The sequence below is a fragment of the Gavia stellata genome, chromosome 18 (genome assembly GCF_030936135.1).
Source record: "Gavia stellata isolate bGavSte3 chromosome 18, bGavSte3.hap2, whole genome shotgun sequence".
In the NCBI taxonomy this organism is placed as follows: Eukaryota; Metazoa; Chordata; class Aves; order Gaviiformes; family Gaviidae; genus Gavia; species Gavia stellata.
Genome location: NC_082611.1, coordinates 12,353,631 through 12,377,062, shown reverse-complemented (window position 1 = coordinate 12,377,062; position 23,432 = coordinate 12,353,631). Strand labels below are relative to the sequence as shown.

The 23,432-nt window shown below is 35.5% G+C and overlaps 1 protein-coding gene and 1 long non-coding RNA gene across 2 annotated transcripts; one reads left to right on the top strand and one right to left on the bottom strand.

The window, feature by feature from the left end:
- Positions 1 to 24: 24 nt before the first annotated feature.
- On the bottom strand, positions 25 to 23,231 carry ZC3H7A (zinc finger CCCH-type containing 7A). Its single transcript, XM_009807254.2, has 22 exons — positions 23,146 to 23,231; positions 21,924 to 21,963; positions 20,856 to 21,053; positions 20,145 to 20,303; positions 18,666 to 18,746; positions 18,538 to 18,579; positions 17,684 to 17,714; positions 16,844 to 17,124; positions 14,796 to 15,003; positions 14,109 to 14,173; positions 13,152 to 13,344; positions 11,277 to 11,438; positions 10,021 to 10,217; positions 9,687 to 9,784; positions 8,437 to 8,618; positions 6,550 to 6,626; positions 5,865 to 5,998; positions 5,396 to 5,501; positions 4,771 to 4,879; positions 3,753 to 3,886; positions 3,236 to 3,399; positions 25 to 1,918 (listed from the first exon to the last, which is right to left on the bottom strand). Exons 1-22 carry the CDS (start codon positions 23,211 to 23,213, stop codon positions 1,729 to 1,731), a joined length of 2,919 nt encoding a protein of 972 aa, XP_009805556.1. The 5' UTR covers positions 23,214 to 23,231; the 3' UTR covers positions 25 to 1,728.
- Positions 4,848 to 10,044, top strand: LOC132318584 (uncharacterized). Its single transcript, XR_009484344.1, has 3 exons — positions 4,848 to 4,886; positions 7,529 to 7,617; positions 10,007 to 10,044. It is a non-coding gene; the product is annotated as an uncharacterized LOC132318584 (long non-coding RNA).
- Positions 23,232 to 23,432: the final 201 nt, after the last annotated feature.

Sequence of the window (23,432 nt, the reverse complement as noted above, 5' to 3'; positions counted from 1 at the left end):
TGAGAAAACAATTCAGAAAGGCACACGATACAATCAGGTTTTGTCACAGAAATAACAGTGTCCATAGTACTCTATCTCAAGCTCAGTTTATTACAAACAATGTAAAAAATCGGCATTGCAGCAGGTCGTATTTCAAGCACCAAGCTAATTTTGTATGCTTACTGTACATCGTATTCAAAGGTACTTCAGCCTAGCCTGTCAGGAACAGTTACTTCGCAAGTTCCCCTAGCTATGGCTGAAGCATAAGGTGGTGTTCTAATATTCGTTGTGCTTTTATTTTGTGAAGTGAAAGGGACACAGCATCCAGGCTTGTCACGTGTACGGGTGTCACTGAACTTTGGTTCAACACTTTTTACATACACAATATATGGCCAATGACTACATTCAAACTACTGAAGTCATTCTTAAAGCTCTTCTAATTATGTAAGGTCAGCCAGTAACAGAGAAAAATACTCTGGACAGGATAGAGAAGTAAGTCATGGGGAAAAAAAAGAAACCTAACTTTAGCTATTTTGAATGAATGACTAAAAGAAGCCTAGCTGGGGAGAGAAAAAAAAAAAAAAAGGAATTAGTGAACACACAAAGAAAGCTGAAAGCACAATCTGCAGAGAAGCCAAAACGCAACAGAAGCTTCAGTGACTGTAAAGCCAAAAGGCTCGTCAGCCAGAAGTCGTCTCAGCCCATGAATGGTTTTCCATTTCCTGCAGTCTGCAGGAAATGCAATTTGAAGCACCATCCACCTTGCAGCTGAGGTGGTGGTTCATGCCCAAATCAAAATGCTTGTCTAGTTCGCAAGTTAGTTGGCCATTTTTGTTATTTTAGTGATGTGATGAGCTAATGACAATAGAGAAAACTGCAAACAAGCAGCTGGAGACACAATTACCAACTTATTAAATTTTTAGCTACAGGTGCTCAAGCTTTTGCTAATAGGCAGATCACTGTTTGTTTTTACAAAAATCTCAATCCTGAGAGGCTACATGCAGAAAACAGCTTTGTGTAAAGTTCTCTTTATTACAGGCAACATTAGTCCATACGATAATACACAATACTGACATACAAGTGTAATCTTTCAAAATCATCATTTAAACATCAAAGACCAAGAAACAGAATTTTAACTACTTCATTTTCAAAAATTAATACTTTTTTCCTCCCAAGATCCTTTTTCAGTAAATTATATTGAAACATACAAATAGAGAAAAAATACCCATTCAACATATATTGTAGTTAAATGGTTATTTCGTTTAAAATCTTTAATAAGAAAATCCTTTTTAGCAACCTACATATAGATAAGTAGCAAACTTTGTTTTAAACAAATCCTCTCCATTAAAAGATCTGAAGAATTTTCATCCATCATTTTCTTCTTAGCCCATAACACTCTGTTTTGTAATACCTTGATACCTTAAAGTTTTTCAACTGAAGGACTGATACTAGGGGGCTTCCTAGATATTATAACCTCTCTTTCCCCCCTTCTATTTCCTAACTTTCTGTCCAACAGAAGGTGAGTAAGCACGTAATACTTCAGATTTGTTTTTAATCACCACTCTGTTTCACGAGAGCATAGACAGGTCTGCTCAATCCCCCTAAATCTACTATATTTTGCTGTTCAGGAGGAACAATATATGCCAATAAAAGCAGAAAACCTGCAGCTTTTCTGTCACATGCTTTTGATTATTGTCAAATTTTCTGGTTTATGCTTCCAGCTGATAACATGTATGTGTCATCTCAGTATTAGTTTAAATCTTTAAACAAAAAACTATATTTTCCAAAGTCATTATCACTGGGAGCAATCAAGTGGTCTTTTCTTGCTTTGCTGAGCTTCATTCTTAAAACTTGTCTTCGTTCTTCCCACTCATGGAGTTCAGCGTTTCCATGGGCAAATTTACAGTTGTTTCCTTCAGTGCAAGTACCAGCCATATATCTGTTAAGACAGATTTCAAATAGTGTTTTCATAGAATTATCATGATCACTACTGTATCTAGGAATTTTCTTCTGGTCATGGTTTTCAAAGAAACTAAAATATTAAGGACAACAAAAAATAATTGAAAGAGTATTTACTTTTTAAGTAAGAGGATATTAACTCTGTTTAGCATTTGATTATATTTTTCTTTCCCAGCTGTCAAATATTTATAGAGGACAAGAGATGGCTCTCTTCTTTCTGTTCTTCATGCTCCTACTTTACTGAGTCATTTAATGCTTGAAACATTTAATTTATCAGGTAAAGGAATATCTTATCATTTGACTCACTAAAACAAGGAACTACTATTGTTAAAAAAATCCAAATAATTAATTACCCTTTGGTAACTAAATTAGGTTTTTAAGTACTCAGTATGACTTAAGATTCTAGTTTATCCTAGTATTTTTGTATTAAGCTATAAGCATGCCAGTTTGTATTCACTTTATACTGCATATCTGAGGTCTGCTAGTGTTCAAAACATCAAATACATCTAGGTTATTACTTAAAAATTTAGTAAAGGGGGCTTCCATGCAAAGACTGCACACAAAACTTGCTTTATATGCTGTGCAATTTCTCAAGATCCTTAAGGCATTCAAAATCTTTAACTTGAAATGGACTAACAAAGGCATCCTTACCAGCAAATTGAACCTTTAACTCCAGAATGCAGATTCGAAAGTTTTTAGCCTTCCAAAAAGATTCCAACACTGGAAAGAACTTTCAACAGATTTACAAAAAGATCTACTGCAGTCAGGTAAACAGGCTGCATTTAAGAATTAAAGGGAGCAGCAAAACATACAACCAATGCTGGGAAAAACCAACAGGTCTTGGAAGTTGTCTCCCACATGTTCATAAATGATTTCCAGTAACAAATACTCGATTTTAACAAATTTGTTTTGATGCTAACAACATTTCTACTTGCCTTAAAGCTCCAGTATCACTGTCCAGCTAGGTGCTGTTTTTGTGTTCCACAGGTAATTAATATGCAGATGCCTAAGTAAACTTGTAATAATACCAACAATATTTCATGCAGCTGCAATAAACTTGCAACCCTTTATTAACATCACACAAGCAATTAATTTGGTTCCACAGTTAGGCCCTTTGTCACTCCCTGAGTTCTAACAGTATTTTTACATGTACTGTTAATTACTTAATTTCTTGTTGAAAGATGTATGCAAAGCAAGAAATACAAGAAACTTGTCTATCAAAACTAATAACCGCCTTAATTATTTACACTATGAACTGTCATTTTTCAGCATTTTTGACATCTTAAAAACCACATACCTATCACAGATGCTAAAATATCCAGTTGGAAAGCGATACTGCCAGCAGTTTTGATCGTCCTCAGTGTGGAAAACCTTCTCTTTATGCTTTTCAGAAGAAATGTGACCCTGCCATTGCTTCTCACTGTTACAGTTCTTCCCACACATCCAACAGTGAAAATCCACCTGTTTTACAGGGAATTTGAAAACAAGACATTGAGAATTCAAGACTGTAACCACAGAACTGCTCCTAATACGTTTTGAATGTTTTCTTTATGTTGGCCTGTAAATTGTTGTTTACCTGAACAGATACAGTTATTTAAACAATCACCCGAAGTTTATGATCTCCACTGGCTTTAGAGGATTCAGAAGAAATGCTTTACAGTGTTAGCTAAAGTTTGCATTTAGTGTGGCTAGCTATGATCTAAGGAAGCACCAAGAAAATAAGGACAACAACGTATGTTACTGACTGGGGAAAAAAACCCAAAACAACAAAACCCCACATGTTTGAATTTAGAATTATACCTATGATTACTTACTGTAACTTCAGCATAGTCAGTCGGCATGTGAATTTGCTTCCCATTTTCCTTGGTTGCCTGAGCAGCGGTATCATCTCCTTTTTCTGGTTTTTGACTTTTTAGCCATATGTCATACAACTGCTCCAAGTCTTGAACTAATGAGAGCAGAAGCTAAAATAAGTAATTAGCAATTAAGGCAAGAGTTTGAGAATACTAGATGAATGACTGAGTTTGCAAGCATATTTCAGTCCCCACCTATTGTAAGAAGAAAAAAGGAAGGACACAATGTAGACAGTTACACAGTTTAGAGATAAGAGCCAAGAGCAGTATGAATCTCCGGCTACTTACCAAGACCCATTTCTGCCTATCTAGGGGAAAGTAAGATGTTACCCATTTCTGAAGATGCACCCCAAAGTACAGATACCAACTGCATCACTAGATAACAACCGTGCCACTGTGTATCAGTATCTGAATTTCAAAGTACTAACATAAAGTATGCTACAGTTCTTGGTAAATTTAGTCTGCTTTCTTGCAGACCATGATATTATCATTTATGTCATTTATTACTTCTGATTTTCAATTATTTCTCCCCAGTAACACTCTAATGGGGTAACAAGTCAAAACCAGAAAGTGAATAGTAATTCCCACCAAATACACTGCGGGGTGGGGTGGGAATTCTTCCACAAATAACTTGCCCCCGTATGTTGGCAACAGAATCCTAGTGTGTACACATGGCAATACAAACACCAAACAATATTGCTGTGTGGATCAATATACTATTTCTAATACATCTAAAAAATGTATACAAACTACTTTATTGTTAAAAAACACACCAAGCAACAAATATATAATACAGTTATTTTTATTTAATACTGGTTTTGAATACCCAGTCTGGGCTTATTAAAATTTAAAAAAAAAGGTACCTGCAAGGTTTATTACAAAAGACAGTGAAAGAAAGTGGATTTAAAGTAACTGAGGAACAAGAATGAAAAGCAGAACAGTTAGATTTACAACATGTTAGATTTACTCTTCTACTTACTGCTGTTCTCCTTCATATAGGTCCACATCTCTCTTTCCTCAGGACTGTGAGCAAATGAGCAGTTTCCATCATACTGACATTTCTTGCCTGAAGCAATATGATTGCACAACTGGAACGTGAGTTAAAAAAAAAAATCCTTATGAATAGAAAGTAAAATGGATGACAGTAGAAAATGTGGGGTTTTTTTCAGTCTTGGCTAGTGTTTCCCTTCCCAAGCAGATATTTAGATCACATGAAAGATAAAATCATGTTTATTTTATAAAATCTCATATATTGGAGTTAGAAAAAGCAAACTGCTGGAAGCAAAAATTATGGCTGATTTTTGCCTCCTAACACATTACCAGACCACAGATATGTTTAAACTATTTCTGAAATACTTACTAGGAATAGTAAGAATTTAGTTAAATCACTTAAAAAGTTACTAATTTCCACTGATGAGAAAGGGCTTCGCTAGTAACATTTGAGATCAGTGCTTTTCTAAGGCTGAACTCTGTAGAAACACTATTAACATATTCCCACCAACTCCCATGGGAATTTCTGCAGAACTGATGAAACCAGCCCAATTACCAGTATTTTCCAGTTACCCTATTTTCTTAACTAAAATGTTAGGTTTAGGTTAACATACATCAAATTGCAGAGGCACTTGTTTCTTTGCGGGAAGAGGACGAATGGTCATCCACTTCTTGCGTTCATTAGACATTACTAGCACCACACGGCGATCTTTGGTCCATCTGAAAAACAGATGCATTCAATGAAAGAAAATACTATTAAAAAAAGACACACTGTGTACACAGAAGCAGAAGCAGGAAAGCCCAGAAAGGGTCTTTGTAAAGCTTTCACCATATATTTGAGATTTAACTAAATTCTACTGAAACTTTACCATAACTGACAATTTAAAAAAAAACAAAACAAACAGCCACTGAAGTGTTTCTCATTACCAATCATTAACGTACTACAAAGATGTCTAAGTTCTGCTCCAATATGGTTTTTTTAATTCCTTGTATGACACTTTCCTAAGCAGTAACAAAGTTTCCCAAAAGAGGTTTTAAATGGCTGACAAAAAGGTAAAATTTTCACTGTTTGGTCTTACTTACGGGTGTCTTGCCTTTGCACTACAGTATTTTTTGTTTCTGTCTGGCTCATTAACTTGACCATTTCTCCAGCACTGACCACAAACAAACTTCATCTTCAAATTAAGTGATCCATATTTCATTTGGTTCCCAAGGATCTTAAGCCAAAAAAATAACAACAACAATAAAAGGTATTGTGTATCTGCAAAGAAATCCATACATAATCATGAATTACCCCTTATGATAAAAGTTTACAACACATGTCCGGAAGCAGATGTTACACTGCATGCCTTGTCATAGTTTAGCTTGTAATTTCAAACTAGACCTTTCTTAACAAATGCATTTATATTTAACTTATTTCTGATGGAGGTATATGTACCCAGAAGTTGTGATAATATATACAAAACACATAAAAGTCCTACATATTGAAAAAATAATTAATTGTTCTATGGCAGCTGACTTTGAAATTATATTTAGGTTTTATGTTCCGCCTATGACAGAATAAGCAAAGCAAAAAAGGAACTGCATAGAAGCAAAGCAGGCATTTTAGCTAAGTGGAGCAAGCCAAAGAAAGCCTACAGTGAAAGACATTATTTGAACAAAGCATTAAAAAAGTAATTTCTAAAATAAGCTACATTATACACAGACATAGAAAAAGAATTATCACCAAGGTCACTGTAGAATTAGTTTAATGGAAAACCAAAAATACCTGTGATCCATGTGCACTAGCTTCCATGTTCTGCCAGTATTTCTTTGATTCTTGAACAATAGTATCATGTGAAATACCTGCAAAGGAAGGGAAAAAGTTCTTGAACACTTACGACTGTTGTGGAATTTCAGACATGCTCAAACTGGAATGCTACTGAAGCCCCAAAGCTTTTAACTATTTTTCTTTTTATATATTGTATACATATACACACAGTCATCGGTGTGGATATACACTTACATCCATACACACACACACACATATATACTTAAGAATCTCATGAGGGCCTCCAAAACAGAAATATTGTATATATCATCACATTGAAAAGCAAACATAAAAGTTTAACTTATTTGAGCAATCTGTAATTTAAGATGCATCTTTGAGTATTTAAATAAACATATTGTATCAAAACCTCTCATGACAATCTAATTAGAAAAGCTACATTGTATTATGGACCCCAGAAAAACTATCCAAAATGCAAGCTGGCAGACACCAGATTGCCCCTGCCTTCTTTACAAAGATTTTAAACAAGCCCTGTTAATCAGGTTTTGTTTCAGGAAAAAAAAAACCAAACCCATTCTTGTAAATACTTTGGGTAAGGTTCCTATTGGAGTTATACATTGTTCACACACACTGTAACATTTACTGCTCTAATTCCACACAAACACAGACTGACATCTGTGTTTCGATTTGAGGGTCGGTAAAATGTTTCTTTCCTGAGGTAGCGTTCCTTTACTTCCCACCCCTTACATTCAGAAGAGGAACCTCATTCAAAGAGCAGAGGCTGAGGTTTAACTGACTTTGGCTAAGCATGAGGGCAGCATGAACAAATCATAAAATAAAAAATATGCCTTCCGTGGCAGCTCAAGTTTCTTGGAGAACCCAACCCTTACTTCAAAACAGAAATTATAGTGTAAGTATTTGCTATCCTTGACTTTATAGGGGCAGCTGGTAAGAAAATAACTGTTTTACTTTCACACAGAAACTTCTAAAGGCTCATCCCAGGACAGAGAACAGGAAATCAGCGAAGAAGTCTCTCTCTACTTGACTTTCTTCCTCCAAAATTTTCAGGTCAGTATGACATCTCACATCAGTATGCCAGTACAAGAATCTAGATAGAAAGCTGAAGCAACAAGAAGCCTCTTCTTCAAAGAAGGGACAGGTGAGGATAAATAACAAACATAAAGGGGAAAAAATGCCAGCAACATTGTAATGCATTGGGATTGCCACATTTCCCTTTTTTCTCTATGAATCGCAATGTTCCAACATGATTACTTAAGATGTAAAGTACTGCTGTCACACGGAGCGAGGTAGGAGGAATGAGCAACTGTTATGTGCTACAAATTATTTACCGCTAACAGTTCAATTTCTCTTTAAAAGAGTCATGGAGAGTTTGGAACTCATGACTAAGGAATGGGCTGTAAGTACAGAGACACGTCATTGAAAAGCTATTGGCTAGAAACGAAGTAGTAAAATTTGTTATCCTCAAAGAAGCCAACAAAAATAAGCCAGATCAACCAACAGCAGCCAAAATGTCCTGTGTAAGCAAGAACAGAAGAATACTTAAGTTTTATCAACGCATACACTAATGAGAGACAGAGTAGTGAACTGGAAAGATTTATTTTTATTTTGAGGAAAAAAAATCTGATCATAATGGGCAGTTTTGACAGTTTTTATTATCAAAAACTTGCTAATTTGGAATAGCTAGTAGCCTACTCAACATTTTTTAATCATATTTACATTACTGTTTATTGAATATGCTGTTATGAAAGATTCCAGCAAATTCTAAGTGAATGCACTGATCCCAAGTTGCTAATTTCAGAAGGGAGCTGAGACAAGGAAGAAGTGGCATTACAATGAAGAGTAAAGCAAGCATGTTACCAAACATACCTGTTTCCTTTTGCATTATCCAGACTTTAAGCTCTACCAGACTGTGAGCATAAAAGCATTTATCCTCTCGTAAGCAGCCATAATGTACCTCATGCCTGCACAGGTCAAGCTGACATCGAACTTGAAAAGGGCGGATTTTCGAATATTTCACCATAGTTTCTCGCAAAATGTGGACAAGGCACCTGTTTTGAAAACAGTCAGTTTTAGATAGTCCTTAAAATTACTTTGTTCACGTGTGGAAAAACACAGAAAATAACCATCCCTCACCACAGCTTATTCAAATGTCTTTTTAACACTTTCTACTTGAAATCAGAAAGCCAAAAAAGTTTCAAGAAGGAAGTAGCATCTAATTATCATTTCTAGGCTGCGTAACCCAACATCAAGGAACAGTACTCTTGTGAAATCCAGAGGTCCCTCTCCTGCAAAGCATTACTGAATTCAATCCAACTGGATCACTGGTTTCCAAGAGGGAAAGCATACCATGTCCACTATCAAGTATATATATCCTGATCTAATTACAAACCCAAGTACTTATTCTTTTGTAGAGCACCATTAAAGAAAAAGTTGAGGCATCACATTAACAACCTGGCTCTTATAGCTGTAGTGTTTCCTCAATATAGGGAAGTGGAGTACAAACAAAGCAATTAAAATACTCCCACTTACATTTCCATCATATAAAAATGAAGTCTATTAATTCTCCAAAACTTATTTAACACTATTACCACTATGAAGTCTTTGTTAACTGTCAAAGAATAACTAAACACACTTTCCTCACACTACTTTTTATCAACTGAATTAACAAGGACTATGGTCCATTTCAGACACTGTAATGAAGATAAACCTATTCTTAAAAGAGTGAGTTAAAACTACAGGAAAACAGGCAAAACAGACCAAAGAAAGAGCAAACTTATGAATTCCTATATTAATTTAACATCACACATCTATTTACATCAATGCAGCTCACCAGGCAGATAAGCTATTAAACTGACACCAAAACCAGTAAGATTCAAACATGAGGGTGGATATCACTAATTTTGAATGCATTGATAAAGAAATAGTTCACTTCAGTTTAGTTACATGAGACAATCCTGGTTCAGCAAGTTTGTCTTACCAATACCGTCAAAGCATAACAGACAGTTAGCAAGGAAGAGAAGTTAATGAACAGCTAAGAAATGAAAGTCAATATTAAAAAATGCCCTGAAACCTTTGCTTTTAATTTGAAACTTAAAGAGATGGTATTTCAGACATACTTGTTATCTTCAAAGTCATGCATAGCAGGGTGAGAACAAGAAGATGAGTTATCCTTGTTCCTTTTGCTTATTATTCTGGGTTTGTGATCAAAACATTTCTGGAATACAAAAGCAGGTAATAATAGAGTATGTATTTTATACATTTAAAAATACACCTTGCCTTAAAGATTTTAACGGAGATTTCAAGTAGTCTCTAATCTAAAGCTAGCCAGATTATTACTGAACATGCATTTCAAAATTTACAAAATAGTCATGCATGAACCAAAGCATTTCTTTCCAGGTAATTTTATTATGTATTATCATTCTTATTGTATCATTAGAAATAAAGCAGCACCTCACAAAGAAACATAAATAATCCATGATGTTCTTGAAGAAGTCGGGACACAGTCAAGTTGATCTTCCCGTTTCCTCCAAAAAGAGCTTCTCGACTAAAGGCTCCTTTGCGCTCCAGTGTCCACACATCTATCTCCTCTTGGCAATACGCAAACGTGCAATGACCTGGATATCTGCATTCCTCTTCAGCAGCAACATCTAAAATGATAACATTGAATATGGCATTGCTTTTACACAACTTTTATTGGAAGTTCATCTTAAAACTTCCACTATCTCCATTTCAATTTAATAAAGAAGCTACTTCTGTTGTAAATGGATCACTTAAGTCTAGCAGACAGAAGCAAAACCTTATGCTGAATGACTTGCTGAAAATGTAAAACTCCTCAGAAAGGCTGATGCACAACTCCATCAACTATTCTTTTCTAGTCTAAGACAACAATGCTGAGAACCTAGAATACCCTTTGTTTAAATACAGTCAGATATAGCTGTTAATTAATCCATGAGTCATCTTGCTTACATCATAAGAGGTTCATATTGCAAAAGACTAACAAGAATGCTCTTTTTGTTGTTGTTTTGAATAGTAATAGCCCAGAAATGTACAACAGTACACTCCAAGCCTCCATAACAGTCAGACCAGTTCTTTCACTAACTTACAAGCAGCTGGAAAAGCTATGCTTCGTGTCCCTCCCAGTCCAGCCCCACCCAGCCCATCTCCTTGCCAGAACACCCTAACTCATGATGAGAAGGTGGGTGCATGCTGACAGACCTGCTGCAGTCAGAGAGCATGCTCCACTTCTCAGGACTGTACTCTATCTCCCCTACTGGCTGGCCAAACGGTGACACAAATGCACACCAAAACTTTTGGGGGAATATCAGAAACAGGAAGGGAACTACTTCTCATGCCTTTCCCTAGTAATCAATACTGTATGCATAGTTCATAGGAAAAGAAGGGAAATGGGGGTGGCACAGAGCAATACAGTAAATGAAACAAAAGTAGGGCTATACATATATTGCACTTGGAAGCAAAGTTATTCATGATGAACAGTACAGAAGTACAGTGCATGTTCTCTAAATAATCCCATTAATGATCAAAACATGGCACTTTCTACAGCCTTTGAAAATATAGACAACCCAGTGAACCTCCTTCTCCACCCCTCATGAGCAAGAATAAAAACTCATTCTATACTTCACTGTGGAAAAGCTAAACTACATTACTTTGAGTGTAAGCATTAACATTTTACTATCTATAACACATACCTTTACATATATAATATGGTCCCACATACTGTGTCTTTGTTGGTCTTGGACGTATTTTTTTCCATGATTTATCTTCAGAGTTTTTTATTCTGCCAATTAGAATATCCTTCTTACACTTATGTTCTAAACTGGGATGGTAAGCGTAATCCAGTAATTTAGGACCTGAAACAATCACAGAAAATTGCTTATATTTGCATAAATTGCAGCTTACTTTTAACATTTCCATACACAGACTGGCACATCAGCCCAAAAGCAAAGTACACAAACACACTGTACAGAATTTCTACTTGCACCAGCAACTCTGAAGAACCAAAAGTCATTAACAGCCATGTTGAGCAGAATAAAAAAACCTGAATACTTACAAAAGGACCAGTCTTGGCAAGAAAAAAAACCCATAAGTTATTTGGGAGGGATGCCGTGTTACAACCTTAAGATTATTTTGGGACAGCAACAAATTGCTGCCTTTTTTCAAATTCTGAAGTATACGTTTTGATAACACTAATTTAAAACTTAAATTGCTTATTTATAATAATATGTCAATGCAGATGAATTCCAAGGATCAGTAAACAGCTCTCTTAACCTTCAACTTTTATTATATTAGAACAGTTACTATGTTCAGAGACAAAACACGCCAGGTAAGAAGTATACATGTGCCAAAAATATAAATGCCAATCCCAGAACTTTGTAATTTTGGAAACAAACATATGCCTAGCTTTAAACTCTGTCTTCAGGATGATACTGAAGTGAAGATTACATTACCACTATAACGAAGAAATCAGGGAGCAACGCTCAGTGATTTCTGCTATTTAAGGGACTACAAAATCAAGAGTGTAACCCAGTTTCCCTGAACAGGAGGCTGATGGAACAGTACAATTTCAAAAGCAGGTAGTAAAAGCAGGAGACACTTAAAGGCTTTGATAGAGATACAAAGAAACAGAAGAAATAGATGCTTTGATACAAAAAGTCAAGATAGGAACATGTCAAGTACTTCCACCAACATTTTACAGCTTCTGCTTTTTACAGTACGTGTTCTATGGTTTTTCAAGTATCACTTAATGGATTTTTCTTGTAAAAATAATTTTAAACTAATATAAAAGTTCTTAAAACTAAAACAGTCATCCCCTAAATGCCTTGATACAATTCTTTATAAGATCCGTTACTGTGCTGCACTTTATTAGAATATCAATATCAATGACACCTATAACTTGAAACACAATGCTTATTTTTAAGATTAGTCTTAATAAAACCTATTGCCTCTAGAATACGGCTCTGTTTAAACAGCAACAGCTCAGGCCTAAAAGATTAGTTATATTAAAGCCCAATACTGGTTAAGATCCTTTGAGTCAATACAGTGGAGTTAATTATTACTAAGGTTTGGAAGCCTCAGGATTATGATTTAGAATTAGTTCGAAAGAGCAATAAAACAGATGGGATGTGAAGGTTACCAGGTACTTTGAACTGCAGTTCAATTCCCCATGGCCAATCAGAGAGAGTATTGCAAGTTTTTTTTTAGTCTTGAGCAAAGGTGTCATTCTTCACAGTACCCTGGGGGTTGGGAGGAAAGCGAATACAGAATGTGAATGACCTTACATAGTAAACCTACAGGTTGGGGAAAGCGTGTGGTGATTTGTGGTGGTTTTAGGAATCAAGAATCTATTAGGACAAGAAATAAAGACAAGAAGAAAGAAGATAAAATAGTTGTTGAAACATTTTACCAGTTTCTTAATCATAAGATCGTACTACATCTGCAAAGAACACGTCAGGATTAACACTGCTTAGAAGCCACCAGCATTTTACCTTATGAACACTAAAATTTTAAGTGTGTGCTTTTTATTTTTTTAAAAATCAACCCAATTGAGTCCAAAAGCCCCTTACCTTTTTTGACAAAACATAACTGGCAGGCCTGTTTTAGCTCATGCGTGCCTTCTAATGGGTTTCTTCCCGCAAGTGATGAAGATACAGGTATATTAGCAGTTGCACTGCTAAAAACATTTGAAAAGTCATTTCTAGTTTGGCCTGCAATTCCCATGTAATTTTCGGACCCAAACAAACTACTAGGGCCATTTATCTGTTGGAAGAAAGCATATTTTACTCGATCCATACAATTTGATTTATCTACAATTAAAATTTAACCTACTGAAATTATTCTTCAAAGCCTAAGAAAGACTACACACAAAATATTCGTAACGCAAACTTAACCACATGTCTAAGAAGGGGGCAAGAAGATTTTACAAAAGCCACGTACCTAGCACAGGCTAAGCATATAACAAGACCCAACCAGGTACAGGGAGAACAACAGCACTTGCCAGGCTAATTATTACTCCATCATGGCTCATGAGGATGCAATCCTTCATGCCATCCTTCCCCACATAATCAATGGCCAGCAGCATGATCAAAAATACACAGCATGACTAGAATACAGAGACCAGATGGATTCTCAGACACAAAGTGATCTCTGCTCTGTTCCTGTACTAGGACAGTTCTCCAGGATTCCTAATATTTGGCACTCAGATCATACGAGATTTTCTCTCTCTTAGGTTGGTTATTTTACACTTCCACAGTATTTTACAGCAAGTTCCTCAGAATGGAAAAGTGGCTATGACAGGAGTCAAAGTTTGCATAGATAAAACAACCTTTGTAAATTTTTTCTTGTATTTAATTACTGTTTCTGTGAGCTACTGTACAACTGTTCTCCAAGCCAGAATCATATTTTAATGGTAAAGTGTCATTTTTTAAAACCAGAAACTTCTACTGTAAAAATTAAGATCTATGATAAGCCTTCAAGGTGTTAACATTTGAACTGATGTGAAAGAAAACATGGAAAATACTTACAAACAATGGGGAATTATTGCTGCTAAGTGCTGGTGTTCCATCTCTAGAAGCTGAACTTGAGAGGTCTAAAGGAATAAAAAGTTTTTATTATTTCAGTTCCCCAAAACATCCTATGCAAAAAATTATCATTCCTGAGAAGTATCAAAGGTTTGGTTTTTTGACAAACACCAAAGATTTTTTTGTTTGTTATGATTATTTTTTTCAATTATGTAAAAGCCCCTTGTAAACATCTGGGCTGAAAAATTCTTAGGTAATTATCTTCAATGTAACCACCTGATTAACATCAGCAGTAGCCTTTAGAATTCTTGCTTGTTGCCAAATCATGAGAAACGGTTTAAGCTGTAAGATCACCTTTGTTTTTAAAAGGAAAAAAGTTTGAAGGAACATGGTTCCTTCTTTATACTTATTCACCTGAAACAAATAACCTACACAATAAATGCAGAAAAACTGAACAGAGGGAGCTTGGAGCGTGCTTATGCAGACCCCAAGTAAACAAAAGCTTTATTTTTTGTGTACAACCAACACTGATTATCAGTACTCTCAAAAAATTGTGAGCACAGATCAAATGTTATGTGTTAGATATTACTGAACAGTTGTGAAAACTCATTTGTTAAAAAGAGAAGCCAGTTGACTCATACACAACTGACTCCCATCATAAAAGGTTAAGTATTAAGACTCATTTCTTACCTCTTTTTGGGTCACTGATTGAAAAGGTGCTTAATGGCGAACAAAAATTTTCTAGTGAAGAAGCCAAAGGCTGTGAAAAGATTTCTGAAAGAGAAGGTGAAGGAACAAATCCTGCACTAACTGGCAGCGTCCCCAACAAAGAGGCAGAGAAAGGTACACTAGGAGCTACACTTCCTGCAGGAATAGGTCCTCTGGCTCCTGTAGTTTGCTGGAAAAAAAGAAATTTAAAAAGAATGTTCACACACAGCAAAAAAACTCTCAAGAACACAATCTGCAATAGTATTTCTTTTAATAAAGTTTTTGCAAAGTTTTTATAAACCTACTGAAAAACAACAATAAAAGGTACACTACTGTACAGAGCTACAACAATAAAAGGTACACTACTGTACAGAGCTACAGTACACTTAGAGAACTACAGTAATCAAACCCTAAACAATGCCCTAATGCAACGAATTACCCATGACTCAACAACTTTAAAGGTTCAGTTAGCTGATATTAACTTATTGATAGATTTGCATTTTTTTATGAATCAGATCAGAGCTGAATTTCCAAATTATGTTAAAAACATAAGACAACAGGGAAGAGTAGGAAGAGTCTGAAATTGACACAATTTTTTTCCAAATAAAAAGAACATAATTCAAATTGCAGTACAGTAAAGAGCTAAGAGTTAGCTTTTAAATAAATCCTCAGATACAATCAAATGATACCATGTTCTGTAAAGGCCAGATCACCTTTTTCCCCCGCCATGGAAAAGAACATATCCTTCTGCACACCTTTGTTAAGGACATAACCAAGTCGGGGAGTTACCCTCCCTTCTCCCTGTCACCCCAAGAAGCTCCCCCCTTGTCTGGAGGTTGACCAAATAGGTCTGCACAGACCTTGGCCAACATGAAATTCCCTCTGTTCCCCAAGTTGTTAGCCTACACCTCACTCAGACTGCAGTCTCATGTAGTGTAGAATCCTATCTTGGCAGATTGTATTTCCTCCTGGCTTTCACTATGGCAAACTTCCTAGGATATCTTAAAAATAATTACCTTCCACATTTCCAAAATACCTTCTACAAAACAAAGTGCATAAACCAGAAAATTAGAAGCCCTGGCATTTTTGATTTAAAGATTTACAACTGCATCCACAGCTGAATAAGGAATTAAAATCACAACTAACTGAAGAATTAAATATGCCACAGCCTCATTTAAGGTTGCAATACTAAGGGCGCCAAATGTCTGGCAGGGCCACAGCACAGAGTCAGTAACCTTGCTAATAAGTTCAGACAACTCTGCTCATCAATCAGAGCTCTCATTTTGACTAATATTTGAGGAACCCTGTATGCTTCACAGTGTATTCTAGTGCTGGAATGACGGTATAATTAAGAACAACTCTTCATGTGCCTAAATTTCTCTAATAATTTCTCTAATCTTTTCTAAAAAATATAAAAAATTAGACTCATGATGGTCTAACTATTTCTGGTTATCCAAGAGGTGGATTTGGACAAAGCTCTGATTGCAGAGATACTAGTGACTGCACCAGAAGACCACAGCACAAGTACTACTGTCCTGCAAAGCTATTCACATATGATTAACCATAGTTTCTACAGCTACAAGGTGGGCACTCCAATACACTCTCAGGTTCTGAGGGTTTATTTGCACAAAAAAAAAAAACCAGACACCCAACCACAGTAGCCCAGACTTCTAATGTCTACTTCACTTTTCATAGTACTTCCTGGAAGAAGTATCCCTCCCACTGTGGTCGTATTGGTAGTAGCATAGCAGTATTTCTGAAGTAGTATCCCTCCCCCAGCAACCTCACTCAGGTTTTCTAACACATAAACCCAATGCAGTTGTCCTTGGAGCTCTGCTAGGTCCTGGTATCTTTACAGCTACATTTGCAAGAATCCACACCTGAGAAAATCAACCCAGCTATGCACAAATACAGCTCAATGTAACTAGGAAAGGTAACTCACATTTCACTACTAGTCTACTTGATAAAAATACAAGATCCCACTCACAAGGACAGTCTTTCGAGAAAGAAAACAAACAAAAAAGTCTTACCATTACACTTTCATCTGGATCAGGCACAGAATCAAGTAATTCATCAAGTTCTTCCCCAATAATTATATCTCCATCTCCACAATCTAAACATGCTTCTGGCATAGAGAAAGCAACATTCCCTCCATTTGCCAACACTGCAGAAGGCAAAGAAACCTTTTCCACTTGAAGAGGCATAACAGACGATAAAGATGGTACAGGTGCTGATGACACTTTAGACGCTTCAGAAACAAAGTTTGATGAAGAAGCAGCAGAAACCACCTCTTGCTTCTGGTCAGATAAATCTGAAACAGGTAAGATGGGAATGACTGGAACTTTTGTTCAAAGATGTAAAAGTATCTTGCATAACTTTTACCCTGACAATGTGGGGGGTGAGGGAGTGGAGAAACAGGAAGAATGTTTAAGCAAAACCACATCAAATGTTTTCAGCTTCCACTGACTTCTAATTCATGTGTACCTATTATCTCAGTGTTTATATATTACTCAAACTAAAAAAAGACAGGAAAAGTTACAGACCTGATACTTTACTAAATCTTTGGCATCTTCTCCCCTCCCTATTTTTCCAAGTTAAAGAGAACGGTATGAGATGATCACCATAGGAGCTACAGTCATATCAAGTTGAGGAGACCGAGCAGCTACAATCATATCAAGTTGAGGAGACCGAAAGGAAATTTGCTCAGTCACTTAAATACACAGTTTTAGAGAGAAATAGATCAGACGTTTTACCACAGATCTTTCAAATGACAACATGAATTTTCTTGAGAAATTTCATAACAAACATGATGAGATATGCATGGCATAATTAACTTCCTAGCATCAACATTGTAACACAACAAGACTCACCTAACTCAATGTCTTCTACAGAAGACGAATTCTGTAAGTGAGAAAAAAAAATACCTCTCAGCACTTTGCACAAGAGCCATTAAAAATTTTCAAATACATATTTACAGACTAAGAATGTTAAGTCCTCAAATTCAGGTTTTATAAAATTCAAAATCTATGAAGTCTAATGGAATTTAAAGGTCAAATAATTTTTTCAGCGAAAGCATCCATTTGCAGACTGAAATCCACTCACGGTATCACTAAAAATCTGCAGCCGACCAACAAAAGTGAGAGTGATACTTCAGGGAATGAAAGAATCTAAACAGTATCTTAAATGAGCTGTTCCTATGTCTCCTCATTCATTTACAGCTAAATTGTCTACATTCCCCTGAAAAAAGTCTGTAAGATAAAGATGAACTCCTCTCCATTACTGCTAGTCAGACACACTACAAATAGCAAAATAAATGCAAATTCAGCTGCTAGTGAAGGTCAAATTTGGACAAATGCACAAATTAAAAGGGATTTTATCCCAGCACCCTTCATTTTCAGAATTGTAAAAAAAATAAAATAAATAAGCACATTAACTATGCCCTTGCCTCAAAACATTAAAAGTAAATATATTCATTGCACTGGATTGAATGTTTTAGCTAACATTTCTTCTACAAAGATAACTTGAATGATAATCTTATGTCCTAGTCTGCCATAAATATACAGCAAAACTGAACATGAAGATCAACAGAACCCTAAAGTCCAAAATAACAGCATCTTATATAAAATGTCAATTGCACCATTTTCACTTCATCATCATGAAATTATGAAACAATTATTCCCTGTAGTTTAAAGTCAGCTTGCACTTGGAACATGTAAAACCTTACCTGAGTTGATACATCGCTAGAAACTGAATTTGAGGAGGGTGGCTGCAATAAAAAAATACCTTCATTAAATACAAAATTGGTATCAAAAAAGGGAAAACTCAATGTAAAATGTTAAAATAAAATCCTACCTTTGCTCTTACATATGCTTTCCTTATTTTTAACCCTAGTTTTTGAGCTAGTTCTTGGGTAAGCTTAATCACACTTTCATCCTAAAAGACACAAATAAAATTTCATAATTTACATGTACTGTCACCTAGCCAAGACATCTGTTTACAGCTCAGTCTATACTCTGCAAGATCCCTATATGCAGGATGTCTCATAATGCATCTTTATTCTTTCACAAACACATGGGACTACAAGCTAACGCTGAAAAATACAGCCACCCTCAAACAAAATTACTCCAATATTTGGAATTCTAAAAAAGCCAGAAAACAGACAGTATCCTTCTCTTCCATTTATTTGAATTTAAAATAATGTAAAGATTTTTCCAAAACCAGAGAAGTTCAGAGAAGTGGAATTTTTTGTGGGTGGGGATTTTTTGTTTGTTTATTTGGGGAGGGTGTTTGTTCTTTGAGGGGACGGGGTTTTTTAATTGTTACACAAATTGAGGGCTACATTTCTGATTACCATAACGTCAGCTACTACATAACACTGCTGAATATTTAATGAGAACTCTGTATTTTGACAGTTAATTGCATCATACAACTAGAAAAGTTGAGTTAAAAACTTGGTCATACTTCACTCTGTCCTATAGTTATAATAACTATCCATTTAAAAAAAAAATGCAACTCAGTATTCTGTCCTGTGATCAGTCTATTTTGAGCAAAGCATGTAGTTTCCATCAGCATTTAAGTTCAAATCAGGAATGCATTTCTGAAGTGAAATCTCTTAATCATCCTCACTCACTGCATTTTAGTTTGCATTATGAAGGGTCTCAGAGAGCCAAATTAGATTCATTTGGGATGAAACTAAATTGAATGTGCTGCAGGAGTGCACTTGATGCACTCCAACTCTTTAAAAAACAAAACAAAAAACCCCGCAAACAACCATGGAAATCAGATCCTCAGGACCAGCATTTCAGTCTACAGATCCTCTCCTATTATACCACACAATTCTTGCTAATATAGATACAGCCTAAGATGGGAGATGCGTAGTAAGTGATTCAGATGGAGGACAATGCACAGATAAGAATGTTACTAAGTGTTTGGAAAGCTAAAATACAGTTATCAAAAGAATCAATATTTTACATTATAACTATGGGTGGTTTTTCTCTTTATGTCATGAGTATCCTTCTGACTGAAGAGAATTTTAAACAATTAGTTCAGTGGTTCTATTGTTTATTGCAAACATTTATGGCACTTGACCCCTACTGCAAATTGACTATTTCTTTTGCTGAAAGTTAACACAACAAACTGAGCCTGTGGACTATAATCTCTGCTATCAGTCTTCACTTCCACAACAAAAAATAATTCTTAGAGGCATTACAAAATATTGTACTACATTAAAAAAAAAACAAACCAACCAAAAAAACTCTAATGGTCTTGATGGAAGTATACGTTTTCTGTATTAAATCATTAAAAATAATCATAAATATATAATTTACCTACCTGCGGCACAGCAAGAGAACATTTTGCTACAGCATCATAAGCCTTCTTATACCTTCCCAGTTCATTCAAAGCTTTTGCTTTCCGATAAAGAGCTCTGAAATTGTTTTCATTCAATCTTAATGCTATTTCACAGTCTTCTAGAACTTTTTCATGCAATCCCTATGAGGAGAAAAAAGAAAAAAAGGCACTAATCAGAACCATTATCATCAAAACACCGAATTTAATCCGTATTAGATTAAGGTATTGAAACACTATACAGAACATTCACCAAGGCCACTGCACACCACATGTATGAGTTTTGCTAAGTCACCAACTTATGCAACTAAAAACAACCAGGGCCATCATTCATGTAAAATCCAACAATAGTTACGAAGACAATTTAGCTCTTTCACAAGAGCCATCTTATTGCACAGAGAAAGCAGCAGACTCAGGTGCAATCAGCAGTATAAATGGACAAAAACACTGTTCCATCAACTTCCAAGCCTAGTATGACTCTTTTACATTTATATTCTAGTATTAGTAACTAAAAATATCTCAATGATTATACTTGTAAAAAAGAAGATATTAAAGAATATGCCAAAATAATGATTTGAAACATGCTAATTCTCAAACCAACACCAAGAGTTTTCACTCACTAGGAAACCTTCTGTGTCTTTGTACTCTGTTAGCACACTGTTCTTGAGAAATCATACAGTTTAAATGGAAGCTTACCATATTTGAAAAACATGCTATCCTGTTCACGTGCAGCTTCTCCAAAATATCATCAGAAACATGGATTTCTTCAGAATTAGCATAATCAGCTATGTTTATAGCTTCTGTATAGTGACTCAGTGATCCCCTCCAATCCCCTTCTCGATATACATCATTCCCTTCATTAAAAAGATTTCTAACAAGCTCTCGTATAAATAACTGGAACAAAGAAAAGAAACACTCATCAACAGCAGTTTTGTTGTTTATTTTCCGTATTTCCAAATACATTTTTAAATAGAAAATTTATACTTGTAATTTCACGGAATCAAAATGAAATGCAGAACTATTGTCTGTATTAGTACTTTTCTTCTGACATTTTTCCAAGATAGTCTTTAATATTCAACACCACAATACATGTAAATAAAAGAGAGACTGAACTACTGATAAAAGAATTACTTTGTATATGTAAGTTAAAAAAGACATATATACATACACATAGGTATATATATGTTCCCATTATTTGAGCAAGCAGCAGCCATAGCAACTGGCAAATCAGTAGCAGACAAAGGCAGCCTTTGCAGAGCAGATTTTTTTTTAATCTAAAATGTGAGCGATTGCATTTTTATCTAAAATGTTCTCAAATCCAGTGAAACCACCTACCATTGGATAAAAACGCTAAAAAGATGAGTCTGAGAATATAAGTCAAAAATTATGCAAAATAATAACATGTACAGAAACAAAACACGTTATGAAGATTTAAGTTACTGAGGTCCTTTTATCTCACTTTTGCTATGTTACTCTAAACTTTACTCAGAATAACTCACTGGTTTATCCAATGAATGCCACAAATTCATCCCTAACACCGGTAGAAAAAGTTAATTTGAACTGCGATACGAGTGAAATCCAGGCATCCAAATATCTGAATACCTGTATCGCAATGTAAGTAGTCCTCCAGTTCCAATACTGAGACATAGTAAATTACCATTCATATTCTATCATTACTTAAATGATGATTAAAAACAAGAATAAATTTAATAAGATAGGCCCATGTTAAAAACATTTCTGGGAATGCAATAGTAATTTAATTACCTCATATTGTTCTTGTGTCCCTGGATAGGGCAAAGTAGATCTAGAAAAAGAAATTACAAAATTTACTTACTATACATATTGCTTAAAAGATGATCACATTGGAGAATTCTGGTTCTTGCTAAGAGCAGTCTCACTTGCTGCAGCAGGGAAATCTCTAAATATTGTCTATTGCCTCCACTGAACAAGCAGGGAGTACTGTAAATTAGTTTTGATTAAACAACTGTGTTTTCTTATTACTAATGACTCATTTTCATTTGAAGTTACATAGCCAGTCTTAACTCCGCTGTTCAAAATGCATTAAGGTTTTGAGTGCTTTGAGTTTAAAACCTGAATGTTGTTTGTTTAAAACCAATTTCCTTCCTCTCCTCCACTGCGCAGAAACAGATTCTACATGAGGAGAACTGCAATCTTCGTGTAAGTATTATAAAATGACAAATTATCTGTCAAACGAACACATCAATTTTAATTAAGTCATACCAATGACACTACAAGAATTTTAAGAGCTCTTTTCTATGACACACAGCAGAAATTTTCTCTAGCACAGAACAGAGGTATTTACTTCTAACTTTTCAGGAAGATAAATAGGAACGCCTTCCCTTCCCATAGAGGTTATCTGAGAAAGTTTCTAAATAATTTTTAAAAGGGAAGTTTTGGGTTTTTTTTTTTTTTTCTTTTCTTTTTTTCCTAAAGAATGCCTTATGTGAGCAGTGAACTACTGTGAAATTCCACAATGATTTTTAAGCTAGCCAGGATCTTCTCTAGAAGAATTTGGCATTGATCCAAATGAAAATTAACTACTAAAGATGTTTTTTCATTAGGTTAAATTTTAACTCCAGAGAGTTGAAACATTTAGGTAGTGGTGAGCAAACCCATCCCTTTCAGTAACAACTCAGTCTTAGGTGTAGCTGTCCATAAGTATAAGGTGGATTTTCAGGCTATCAACATTCTCCACTCACCAAAAAAATTCAATGCTGATTTTTCTCAAAGGCAGAAAAGAAATACGCTCCCACCTTCAGCCTGCTCTGTTTGGGAACAAAGAGCGGTTCTGTCTTTTCTTTAAGACTGCTCCCCATTTCCATGTTAGTGTTAGCAAATATTCTGAGGAGAAACACAGGTCCTCCTCCTTCCTCTGCTGGTGCCATACTAAAAAGACTTTCCCAGAACTATCCATCTCATATATATACATGTATAAGCATACAAGAATAAACCCACAAAATCATACTCTATAAACTGGAGTCCTTTCTTAATGTCCTGTTGTCTAGTGCTTCTCTCTTCCGACACATTGGACATGTTATCCTGAACATCCACTTTTCGGATATGCCACTCCTCAAAAAGGAAGAAAGATAAATGGCTGTTAATATATAGCAGTTTGCATTAGGACCAGAAGGATCCATTCTCACATCAACTCTAAGTCCATCATACAAAGATGATACTGCACCACAGCTTCAGAGACCACATTCTGAAGAAACTTCAGACAAACACTGGAGTCCCCACAATGATACAGGTAGA

What these genes read in the sequence shown, in the direction of transcription:
- ZC3H7A (XM_009807254.2), bottom strand. Translation starts at nt 23,213, where the DNA reads ATGTCCAATGTGTCGGAAGAGAGAAGCACTAGACAACAGGACATTAAG. An exon ending in TAGCATGTTTTTCAAATATG is followed by an intron (nt 20,304 to 20,855) that starts GTAAGCTTCCAT and finishes TTCTCCTCATAG; the next exon opens with GGATTGCATGAAAAAGTTCT. An exon ending in ACCATATTATATATGTAAAG is followed by an intron (nt 10,218 to 11,276) that starts GTATGTGTTATA and finishes TTATCATTTTAG; the next exon opens with ATGTTGCTGCTGAAGAGGAA.